The 13,221-nt window shown below is 38.9% G+C and overlaps 1 protein-coding gene across 1 annotated transcript in view; it reads left to right on the forward strand.

Annotated features, from left to right (window-relative positions):
• LOC149223224 (conserved oligomeric Golgi complex subunit 2-like) overlaps positions 1-13,221 on the forward strand; it is a 160,645-nt gene that overhangs the window by 15,687 nt on the left and 131,737 nt on the right. The window contains exon 2 of the mRNA XM_089387837.1: positions 2,726-2,839. Coding sequence (XP_089243963.1) covers positions 2,726-2,839 — 114 coding nt within the window. The remainder of the gene's footprint in view (positions 1-2,725; positions 2,840-13,221) is intronic.

Consider the following 13,221-nt stretch of genomic DNA (forward strand, 5'->3'; position numbering starts at 1 on the left):
AACCCAAGGTGTGGACAAGGGGAGGGGGAGGCTAACCCTATGTGGACCCATTGGACACATGTGGACTCAAATGGGAAAAGAGATGAATGGAGTTAAAATGAGCGGAGGGGAGTGATGCATATGGTGTTGAGAAACGGGACCACGCAACCAAAATCAAGATTTCCCATGTAGTGCCAATCCTAAAGCTAATGGCCAGTAAAGGAGATCCCACGGGACTAGGATACAAGGCTAACCACCAAGTCTAGCACATGAGACAAGAGTACAGAATTAGCTCACTCTTTCCGCCGAATCCCCCCACTAATTCATGCCCAAAAGTGTCCATGATAAGTAAGCAAAATTACTCAACTAAACCAATGAAAAGTCATACCTTTGGGGTCGGGAGGCCCACCTTCAAATATGCGACCATAACAGATGGGCGACCGACCGCAAGGTTGGCTTGGGTGGTAGAGATAGTGGCACATCGAGCTATCTGGTGGCTGCTGGCTATCGACTGAGGACCATCTAGGAGAAAAACTTTTTCCTATGCATACTACCCACAGGTGGTGGGTAACAATACCAACTCTCTATTAGAAGTTACTTCTCCGACAGACAACTGTTGATCCTTGAGATGGGATATCCTCATGAAGTATGATTGCACAGTCTCCCCCTTGTTCATCTTGATGTCCTTGTGTTGATTCTTCAAAGAAAGAATGTCGCTCAAGTTGTTGACTTTGTGCATCCCAACCAGTTTATCATACATTTCCTTGGACTTCTTTAATTTTGAAATATAAATAATCAAATGGTCTCCATATGAATCAATAATAATTTTCTTAGCTTTGATGTCACCTCCCTTGTAGTTGTCTTTGATGGTAGCAGAAGCATTCTCAGGAGACTCAGGTACCTTTCCTTCAACATATTCCAAGACATCATTCTCATCCAAAGTCACGTCCAAGCTGATTCTCCAAACAACATAATTAGATGAGTCATTCAACTTCTCTTCAATATTGAAGTATGAGGTAAACATCTTGACTAAGTCAAATAAGCTCCTTCAAAGGTGATTGCTCTTGTCTCCTTGGGCTTGTCTTCACCTCATCTTTAATACCATGTTATTTTTCTAGTGTTCTATGCTTGTCACAATCACTTATAACAATTTTTCTTCAATTAGCAATCAATTTCCAATATGATTTCATTCTTCCAATATAAGTAAGCAATTGTAGATAGAACAATAATTCAAATGTACAATAGAAGACAACAAAGAACGAAAGGGACACAGTGGTTTGGTCAAGGACCAGGGAAAAACCCCACAAGGGGGAAAACACTTTCCAAATTCTTCTTCTATTAGATTGTCATAAAATGTTCAATGAGATACATAATCCAAGTCCATCAATAACAAGTCAAGGGTCAAAGCCTTGACTATCTGATCCAATCATCCAATAACCAATCAATGATGAGTCCAAAAGTCAAATCTGCAATTTTTGGTCAAATTTAGTAGTAGTCAATGCAACCCTAACCCGACTTGGTCAATGGTCAAATCGACCTTCAAAGAGCCCGGTCAACCTGTCAAAATATGTGGCCTCCTTCCTTCAGTCAATCCTGGTCAAATTAGCTTTCAATCTCTGCTTTCAAATTTGGTCAAAGCCAAACTTTGACTTCTTGAAACCCTAGCTCAAAATTTTAGTCAACACTAGTCAAAATGGTATGAAAAATTTCGGTCAAGATCCTTATTAACTCAGCCTTCCAAATAGATCTAAAATCAAGTCAAACGAAGTCAAAAGCTCTAAAGTCAACGTTGGTCAAAATAGTCCCAAAGAGAGTCAACGGTGGTCAAAATAGAAGTGCCTCTCCCTCCACACATGTGAACTCAAACTTGCAATTTTAGAGCTAATTGAACCAATCAAGAGAAGATATGAATGTGTGATGATGCCTCCAAGTGATGTTGATGTGGTTGATGAGGTCGAATTTCTTTGCCTAGGCCGACTTGAACTTGTGGAGATGTGGTTCCATATTAAAAACAATATTTTTCCTTGAGCAAATTAAATTCTTCCAAGGCCTAGTAGGGTCTCCTTAGGATGAGGAGGGCTTCCCAAAGGAGGGAATTTCTCCTTGAGCTGCCAAAGTTCAACACTTTGTTGCTGTTGCAATTCTTCTCCTTGTCTAGAAAATCAAAAGTCCTTGTCATTTTCTCTCTCTTTCTCAAAATCCTTCTTGAGAAAATAATTGATGTGTCCTCTCTTTCACTTGGCTTCTTTTTATAATTTTGAGTTGGGTCAAATCCTTAATCTCAACAATCCAGATTAAATCTAATCTTGAGTTGAGATCAATGGTCCAAAATTGAACTTAAATCTCCAGTACCTAAACTTAGGAACATTATTAAATTAAACTCACTTTATAAAATCATTCACTTTATTAATTAATTAACTAATACAGTAAACTCCTAATTCTAAGAGTCATTTAATGATGATTCTCACAACTTGGGCACTTTGCTTTTGGGGAAATACCAGTCAGAGATACAATCCTTAACAATTTGTGCCAACAATCTCCTCTAATATTTATGCAATTAGTCTCTTGTGATTTTCTTGTTTGTGAGTATCTTTCTTTTGTTTGTTAGTGTTGTGCACATATTAAATACTATTTCTAGGGTATGAATGTGGCATCATTAGTTGAAAAAATCCTTCTTATGACTAATACCTGCGTTTCCTTGGGTTGCATTAACTTATGTGCTCTTTTGTTTTTTTCTTATGCCAAGAATAGGTACTCAACATGGTTATCAACAGGGCTTTCTACTCGTAAAAGGGGAAGTACAAGCTTCAACACTGGTGGTGAATGGGCTCTTGTTGCAACACCTGAGGATTTCATTTTTGTAAGTTTGTGTGTAATGAAGCATTTTAAATTAATTTTATTGATGGTGACATTTGCCTTTAGCATGGATACCCCTAGGCTTGCTTAGTGCTTTGAATGTTGAAATTTATATCCTTGATTAATTGGACATGATCATTCATCTAGTTTCCTAGAATACAATGTATAGTAAATTAAATTTGAAGAATCATATAATGTATATTTAATGGTTCAGCTCAAGCTAGAAATGAGAAACTCACATGTTTTTTTAAACTTGTGTAATATGAGCGAGGTATGATTTGTCAACAATCCTTTTTGATTTCAAGAAATTTTTGGTCGTTCCCTTATGTTTTGCCTTTGAAGTTGTTGCACTAACATACTTAGTTAAGGCATTTTGTTTCTAACCGAGGTCATGGTGAAAATGCATGTCAACCATTTATATCAGGTGCAAAGTAATGCAATGATGAAAGTGCTTGTCAATGATTAATCTTCTTATTTGAAACGTTGCATATATTATTTAAAAGATCAAATTGATATGTTATGCAACAATAATTACGTGATGTGAACAACATTGAAGTAGGGACAATCTTGTACTAAAAAGGCCAACAAGCAAAGATATGAGCTTGTGCACTAAGAGAAAAAGACTCTACAACATTACAAAAAGCATTGAGTTTTACTCTCACAAGCATATGCAACTCCTACCTAAAGCTCTTCAAATACTCTAATCTAAAAGAAGAGGCGTCATCTTGAAATGTAAGTTTACATTGATGCTTCCACAATAAGTTAATAACAATCAACTATACTAAAAACCACATGGATTTGCAATTGTCTAAAACTATCCAATTTCACCCATAAGAGGCCCTTTCCACGAAAGTGGGGCAGTGGAGAAAAAGTGAAATTCAACTTGGAACAGTGCTCAAGTTTCAACACTCTTTAGCAACCCAATCTCTTCAAAAAACATGCTTGTCCATGTCATCCTTGCCACAAAATCACACGACATCTGTCACACCTACTTTATGAAGCTTACTCTTGAAAACAACCTTTGATGGAGTAGAAGCCACCCTTAAGCTTTGTTCATAAAAGATGAATGTGATTTCCAAATGGATTGACATTGCCTCAAGTTGTGTGCCACCTTTTGTTCAAGCGAGGGACAATTTCAAAAGTTTGCCTTACCAAATGATTTAGATCCTTGGTCACATTGATGTAGAAATGCTTCCCTATACACTTGCCTTCCTTCCAAAACAAACCCAATCCATGAAACTACATTTTAAAGAGACACTTTCAAGAATCATGTTATAAAATCCCTCAACAAATTTATTGAACTACTGAGCGTTTGGGCCTAGTTAAGGGCACGCTAGCTGTGCTATCGATGGTGATCATGATTTCATAATTCCTTCCACAAAATGAGGCTTTTCCCTGCCATTATTTTTCCAATGAATCTAGCCAAAAGGCCAATTTGATCTTTGGGAGATTAGAATTTCCAAATTAGCCATGATGCCAATCCTAGGCATCTGGAGGTCCTTCAAAGTGCCAAGCAAGAAACCCACTCACAACCTTCCAAGCAATCCAAACTGCCTTAAGTAGTGTAGGACCTAAAATCACAAAAGCTTGCACATTCCTAGTTATATCACATAGATGAAAAGGACCTTTAATCTTGAACATGTTGATCTTATTGAATCAACTATTGAACTAAATTTTGCCAAGGAGTCTCCCCCACCATGGTTTGTGCTAGCCATATACTTGCATGAACGACCCCTTTTTCTCTTATGTAGGAACTCCTTGTTGTTGAATTTTCTACAAGAGCATAGTAGAATACTATTTTCTGCGAGATAATCACTGCCTAATGATTCTTCACACAACATTCATATGCCATTGGTACCATTGACCAATTACACTATAGAAATTATCAACAATAAATGCAACGGAATAGTAAAGATTAGAGAAAGATAACCATGCACAATAGAGACAACAATTTTACCTTGGGAAACCCAACCTTGGGAGAAAACCCAACAACTTTTCTTCTAGGATAAATTATTCTTCAGTAAGGTTTACAAATCCAATTTGTCTAGAAATATGTGCCAAAATCCAAGTCAAACTACTAGTCAAAACTTGGTTAAATTCCAACAAGTTGACTATGGTCAAACCAACCAAAATACACAGAAGTCAATGTTGTTCAAATAGTCAAATTGCGGTCAAACTTCAATCCTGTGTGGTCAATATGTGGTCAAATGTTGTCTGCTCCTATGGTCAAATTTGCACTGCTATCAACTTTGGTCAACGATCAACTCTAGTCAATTTTCAAACTGATTACTTGGTCAAACCCCATTCAACTCGGCCTCTTTCTGTCACACGTGCGGCTGCTCTAGAAGAGAGAAGATGTTGAATGATTGATGATGAAAATGAAGTGTCACATCATGTATATATACTAGTCAAATGGGGGTGAATTAGCCCAAGGGACACACCCTTTCATGTGGCTGGGCCGACTTGATGCCCTCAAAATAACTTTATTTAGATTTTTCTTCAAAACTGACTTAGGTATATGGGAATGCCTTCCGATGCTACAAAAAATCAACAATCCCTCTTAGCGAGGGAGGTATTCTCCTTGGCTACAACGAATTTCCTCTCCGCTGAAATTTATCCTCCATAAGAAAAGTTTATGAGCTTACTATGTTGATGCATGTCTATAGGTCACTCCATTTTGGAGTAAGCACTATGACTCCTCACATGCATGTCTATAGATCAGTATTGCAAACATCACGATTTTTTAAAAAATTTGCGATTTTTTTGTGATGCCGATAAAATCGTCCAATAAAATTGGCAATTTTTTTCTATTTGAAAAAATCACAAGTCGATGAGAAATAATCGCTGGGCCGCGCGACAAAGCGATTTTAAAGCTAAATTTTGTTTTTTTTTCTCTCATTTTGCAGACAAGGCAAAGGTGAGAGCTAAGGAGGAGGGGAACTCATCTACAAGGGCAAGAGAGGAGAAAAGTGAAGGAATTTAGCATCCCAAGCAAAAATATTTCAAGTTTGGACCAAGTTTCTTCAGCAGGGTGTGGTTTTCAGGTATGGGCATCAAATTTGGCCCTATTTTTTTTTTCTTGTTTTTCCTTGGGTTTCTATCACCCATATATTTTCCATGATTTTTGCTTGGATTTGAGTGTGTTTTTTTGTCATTTTTGTTGCATTTAGTGGAGAGGGTTTTTTTGGGTCAAAAATGCAAAATCTTGATTGTTAGTTTTATTTGTTTAATTTCTTCTTGTGCCCTAGTTTTTTTTCCATGATTTTTGCTTGGGTTTGAATGTGGTTTTTTTGCCATTATTGTTGCATTGAGTTGAGGGTTTTTTTTTTGTCAAAAATTCAAAATGTTGTATGTAAATTTTAATTTCATTTGTTTAACTTGCAATTCTTCTTGTGCCCTAGGTTCAAACTTCAAACTTCAATCTTACATTAAAACTCAAGATTCAACAAAGTTACAAACATGCCAAGGAAATTGGACCCTCTGTGGGAATTTGGTGAACCTGATGGAGGGTTTGACAGATCAAATTTGACTTGCAAGTTATGTGGGCATCATATGACAGGGGGGTATACAGATTGAAGTTCCACCTTGCACAAATTCTTGGACATGAGGTAGGGCCTTGCTCAAATACAAATCCAGAAATCATCCAAAGAGCCCTCAAATCATTGGAAGAAATAGAGACAACCAAACTGTCCAAGGCAGCTCTGAAGAGTCAAATGGCAAGGGGTGGAGTGGCAGGATTGGGAGGTGACCATGAGAGTGGTACTGGTTCTTCTTCACCATTAGTGTCTACACCCAACCCCATAGCTACCTCATCATTTTTTGTTGCTAGAACCACACCTGGTGCACAACCATCTATCACGCCAGTCTTAAAAAAAGGGACAAGGAAGAAGCTGACAAGTTGTTGGGCAAGTTTCTTCTTTGGAGTGATATTCCTTTCAACATTACCAGGAACAATCAATTTTTCTAGCTCGTGATTGATGCTATTGCTATTGTTGGTCCAGGGTATAAAGCCTCTTCATATGATGACTTTAGAGGGCGCATTCTTTAGAATGAAAAGGTTGATTGCACTAAGAGATTGGAGGAGTTTAGGGGATCATGGGCACACACAGGATGCACTGTGATGTCAGATGGTTGGACCGATCAAAAGGGTAGAAGCCTTATTAACTTCTTGGCTAATTGTCCCAAGGGGACAATGTTTATGAAATATGTTGATGCATCTGCACATATCAAAGATGCATGGTTATTATGTGATTTGTTGGACGTGTTCATTCAAGAGGTGGATCCACAACATGTTGTCCAAGTCATAACGAACAATGTTGCAAATTATGTTGCTGCTGGCAAGATGCTTATGGAGAGGCATCCTAACTTATTTTGGACACCTTGTGCTGCACACTGCATTGATTTGATGTTGGAGGACATAAGAATCATTCCTTTTGTTAAGGATATTGTTGAATCATAAAAAAACATTACAAAATTTATATATAATCATACAACTGTGTTTCATTTGATGAGAACATTCACCAATAACAAGGAGTTGGTGCGCCCTTCCATTACACGGTTTGCCACTAGTTTCATATCTCTTCAATCCTTCCTGACTTCTATGTGGGATGTGAAGAGAATGTTTCTTTTAGAGGAGTGACGTGCTTTGTCATATAGCAGCAAACCAGATGGAGAGAGCATATGCAGGTTAGTTTCATACCAGGAAAGCTTCTGGGTGGGAGTGCAAGAGGTGTGTAGCATTACTGAACCTTTGGTAAAGGTTCTTCGATTAGTTGATGGAGACAAGCCCTGTATGAGGCCATGGATAGGGCTGAAGAATCTATTCAAAAGGGGGATAAGGGGTTTGAGAAACAACAACTCATATGGGAAGTGATTGATGAGCGATGGAACAATACACTCCATCATCCCATTCATGCTGCAAGTATCTACCTGAACCTCACATTTTCTTACTCCTGTGGTTTCTTATTTGATGCTGAGGTCATGGATGGATTTTTCACTTGTGTTCAAAAGATGGTGCCATCTCTAACCGAACATGTAGAAATCTCCAAAGAAATGGAGATATACAGGATGGCAAGTGGCACATTTAACTTTGACATGGCGATTGTGGATAGGAAGACTAAAATGCCAGGTAAGCGTTAGTTTGTTTCAAAATTCATTGTCTCTTCAAGTTCATACTTTGTTTCAACTTCCAAATTTCATTTTTTTTATTATGTTTATCTTATTTGTTGTAGATGCATGATGGAGAAGCTATGGTGGCAGAGTACCCAATCTCCAAAGGCTTGCCATTCGAGTGCTCAACCAAACCTGTAGCTCCTCATGATGCGAGCAACTAGAGTGTATTTGAAAAAATATACACCAAGAAGCGCAACAGGTTAAAATATTCCAATTATTTTTTTTGAATTCATTAAATAATAATTTTTTATAATTATTAATTTTGTTTTTTATAATTTATCAATTTATTTCCCTTGTATAGGTTGGAGTCCCAACGACTTAATGACATGGTCTACGTCTACCACAATCTTCGATTGTGGGTGAGGCAACTTGAGAGGACACCTGATGTGGAGGTCATCTCATTGGATGGGGTTGACACCACTGCTGCATGGAGGGTTAAGGCCGAGAGGCCTATCATGGAGTCGGCCCCTGATTGGTTAGAGTAGGAGGTAGTGGAGGAGGAGGAGCAATAGGAGGAGGAGGTGACACCACCTACCCTTGTCACTAGTAGAGGACGTGGTCTACCTCATATAGCTCCTAGTTCTTTAGCTTCTAGAGCACAACAGAGTGCACTGCCAGCCGCACCGCTTTCTTCATCTAGAGGGAAAGCTGTTACATTTTCTCGCAAGTGGGGTAGAGGAAATCAATAGTATTAGCAGTGATTGATGTCTCTGTTTGGGAACCCTCTTTTTTCTTCTCTTTTCCCTCATTTTTCTTCTAGCTACACTAATTTCACTTCTGTTGGTTAGTTACTTAGCTCTTTTGTTGCTTTTGTAAAAGCAGTGATCGAAGCTGCTTTTGTACTCCTACTATGTACTTGCATTGGCTGCACTTTTGAGTCCCATTGACCTAATGTGGTAATTTGTTGGACATTACTAAGATTATCTTATATATCGTATCCTCAAAATATTTTTCCTTATGTTACCAGAAACACAACGAGGAGATCCATTTCTTGTTCCCATTCCCATCTTGATATTACACTAGTACATTGCTAATCAATTTCATATGCACATAGTATATGTTGGGAGGGTGTTATGAATATAATTCATAACAAGTAAATAAATAAAATAAATGTAAATATTAAATAATCAAATATTAATTAGGTTAAATAGTCATTAAGTTAAGTGAAAAGGCATGTCTAAAAGACACGCCCATTCACAAAAGGACTCCTGCTTACGTATATATATGCAGGTCCTCATTGTAAAAATTCATCACTTGTACAATTTTATATATAATAAATTATTATTATTAAATACCTCTTGTGTATTTTTACATTCAAGCCTACAAGCTATTAGTTTTTATGCTTCAGTGGTATCAGAGCCATGGCACACAATATAATCATGCGGGTCTTTGAACGTTGTTCGCCGCACAATGTGTCATTACGTTCACATCCTGATTACGTTGAACAATTTAGTAAAATTCAAGAAGTATTTTAGCGATTAGAAAAATCGTGTGCAAAAGTTAAAGAATGTCTAAAGGAAATCGATAATGAGGAAGATGATCTAGATGAGGATTCAAGTAAAGCTAATCTTGATGAGAATGAGGATTATCTAGACCAAGATAATGATTCCAATGAAGATCATCTTAATGTCAAAGAGGATGAAGTCATTGAAAATACAACACTTAAACATGTAGAATCTATAAAAGAAGATGTAAATACAATTGTAGAGGATGAAGACCCATAAAGCTTTTCTGGGAAAATTATAGAGTGTTCTTGGAATGTAGATGAAGGCACATGGCAGTATATTCGTGTTAGGCCAAAAAAGCCTACTCCAAATGGATGGAATACACTTTAAAGGTGATGAGAAGCATAGAAGACAACATCAATCAAGATATTATATTAGAGGAAATTGCAAATATTATACGTCTACCATTGTATGCTGATCGAATAAAACAAGAAATGCCACACATAAAGCATGATAAAGTAGTGGAATTGCCACTCAAACAAACTGATGTTCCTTTAGAACTCATCTTATTGATGAAGGAAAAGGTGGTAAATTTTGCTTCAGTTTTAAGTGGATATGGTTCTAACTATTTTTTGTGTGAAGGTATAAGTAAAAAGATTATGCCAAATTTAATAAAAAATTTAGGTATTTCTAAGCAGAAGAAAGCTCCCAATTGCCTTGCTGTCTACGAGGCTATCAACAACGATAACTCTATTGTCTGTCTACATCCAGAACGATACCAGTTGAAGCCTGACACTTCGATTCACTATGCAAAATTTATAGGATTTTTACTTAGGTTTTTAAATACAGGGGACGAAGGATTGCAACCGATAGTCCTTGGCCTCCTCTCGTTCATGGCGCAAAGTCTAGAACCCGACGAGCTGTTGCGGCTACCTGGCATAATGATATCAATTTTTATATCGGTCAAAGAGTCAAAAGAGTCAAAGAGGGTTGGCAGTTTCTTCCGGACATGGGTTCTTCTAATAAGAGTCCTTGTTTCGCTGTCGTCATCCCTGTCATTCATTACCCGACACAACACTGCTCACGCTCCGTCCTGTTTTTGCTACTCCGGTTGCATCAGCTGTCCACACGCTCAGTGTTGCAGGAATCGCCCCCCCCCCCGGATCCGAGGCCGGAATCGCGTCCCGTACGGAAGCGTTCCGGAACCTCTCCCCGAAGCGCGATTCCAAATTTCTGAAGCGTGATTCCTTTTTTTAAAAACGATTCCTGGAATTCATGAAGCGTTGGCCCGGATCCGCGCTTCGGAGGGCGCTTCGGGCCTCCGGAAGCGCAACGCTTCAGGCCCGGAAGCGCACGCTTCACGAGGCCCGGAAGCGCGCTTCCAGTAAACTCCGCGCGGGCAGCATATAACTCGGTTTTTTTTTTTAATTTTTTTAAAAAGTTCACTTAAGTTAGCATGAGGGGGTGGGTTAGGGTGAGGTTAGGGTTAGTTTAGGGTGAGTTTAGAAAAGAATAAAGCCCCCATTCTCTTCTCATTTTCTCACTTTGAGTTTATGAGAGTTGGAGAAGAGAAGAGAGGAGAGGAGAAGAGAAGAGAGGAAAGGAGAGGAGAAGAGAGGAGAGCTTGGAGGAGTGAAGAAGGAGGAGCTAGGAGAAGGAGGAGGAGCTTGGAGCAAGAGCTTGGAGGACTTCATCTACAAGAGCTAAAGAGGTAAGTTCAAACCCCAAACTCCCTTGTTTTTTTGAAAAAAAAATTGTATTTTTCTCCTCCCTCTCCTACTCTTTCCCATTGTTTCTACTTGCTCCTTTATTTACAGGTTGTCCACCACCTATATCCATATTCCAAGATGGTGTTCTTTTGGCTTCTATGTATCATTCCACTCTTGGTTTTAATGATGGCAAAGGTGAGGAATAGAGGGGAAGAGGAAGGGGATGAACTTGGTGACCCAATGTATGATGAGGAGGAAGGGTTTGAAGAGGAAGGGGATGAACTTGAAGGGGACACTGAAGCACAAGATGGGAAAGGTACAACAACACCCTTGTGGAACTATGTGACCAAACTTGATGGGGGAAAGGGTGGTGGATCTTACAAATGGATGTGCCCTCATGATTGTCATGGAGGAAAACCATATTGTGGTTCATATACCCGTCTGAGGAGGCATCTTTGTGGGGTGCTGGACAGTGATGAAAAAAAGGGTTCTGTGGGGGTACAAATTTGCCCAAAAATTTCAGCTGAACAAAGAACAAAATACATCCAAATAGAGATGGCTGCACAACAAAAAAACAAGAAACAAAAAACTCATTCTGAATCAAGTGCAACCTCTAAATTTGGTAGTTGCCCATCTCCTCATGGTACTTCTGCAACCTCTGGAGGTAGAAAAACAATAGGGGATTTCCTTAATGTTGCTGGGAGGGATGATGTGGATGGAAAGATAGTCCGTTTTCTTTGTGCTTGCGGTGTACCATTCAATGTGCTTCGCTCTCCCTATTGGCATGACATGGTAAAGGCCATCAATGAAGCCCCAAAAGGATACAAGGCCCCCAACTATGAGAAAGCTAGAACAGTGTTATTAGAAAGAGAAAAAGCTAAGGTTCAAAGAGCTTTGACACGTTTTACACATGAGTGGGTGGATTCTGGGGTATCCATTGTATCAGATGGGTGGACAAATATTAGAAACCAACATTTGATAAATGTTCTTGGTGTTTCTTCTAGTGGTGCAGTATTTATTGCATCTCATGACTCCTCCTCCATCAGTGCAACTGCACAAAACATTGCAGATCTCCTATTGAAATCAATCAAAGATGTTGGTCCGAATAATGTGGTTCAAGTGATCACAGATAATGCAGCAAATTGTAAGTTAGCAGGAAAAATTATTGAGCGTACTCATCCACACATCTTTTGGTCTGGGTGCCTGGTTCACACATTGAACCTTTTGATGCATGATATTGTGAAACACAAAGATTGTGGGTGGATTGCTGAGGTTTACAGGAAAGGGAAGCAGCTCATTAAATTCATCACAGGGCATACAAGGGTAAACTACTTCTATGGCACTTACTCCAAGTTGCAATTGCTTAAAATTGCAAAGACAAGATTTGCTAGTTATTACCTCACCTTTAGGCGGCTAGTGAGGGTGAGACAAGCTTTAACTAATCTGGTGTGTGCTGAAACATGGGATGAAATTAACACTGACACAGATGGTGCTAATGCAGTCAAGGACACTGTTCTTGACAGTTACTTTTGGTCACAGGTTAAATATGTTTTGCAATTCACCAAACCAATTTATTACATGATCAAGTTTGCAGATTCAGATCGACCAGTAATTGGGGAGGTGTATGAGCAAATGGATAGCATGTTGGGGCAGATTAAAGACATTGTTGAGCCTAGAGATACCACCTTGTACAATTATATTTGTGAAGAGGTGCAAAACCAATGGGAAATGCTAAATATTCCATTGCATGCATTAGCATATGTTTTGACACCTAAATACTATCATCCATCATGGTTTTCAACACCAGCACCTGGGGGGGGAAGCAGGAAAAAACCACACCAAGATAAAGAGGTTCACGAAAAATATATGGCTGCATTGAGTAGATTAATCCCTGATAATGAGGAGGCTGCATTGGTACGGAGACAGGTGAGCAACTATACGAGCAACACTGGTCCATTTGGGAGCATGCATGCAATTCAAGATCGAGAGCATTTTTCTGCTCTTGAGTGGTGGAACATGCATGGAGGGCCTACTCCACTTCTACAGAGTTTGGCATTGCG

This window comes from Pinus tabuliformis, chromosome Q (assembly GCF_031772625.1).
Source record: "Pinus tabuliformis cultivar Carrire ecotype Pingquan chromosome Q, CPIR1, whole genome shotgun sequence".
In the NCBI taxonomy this organism is placed as follows: Eukaryota; Viridiplantae; Streptophyta; class Pinopsida; order Pinales; family Pinaceae; genus Pinus; species Pinus tabuliformis.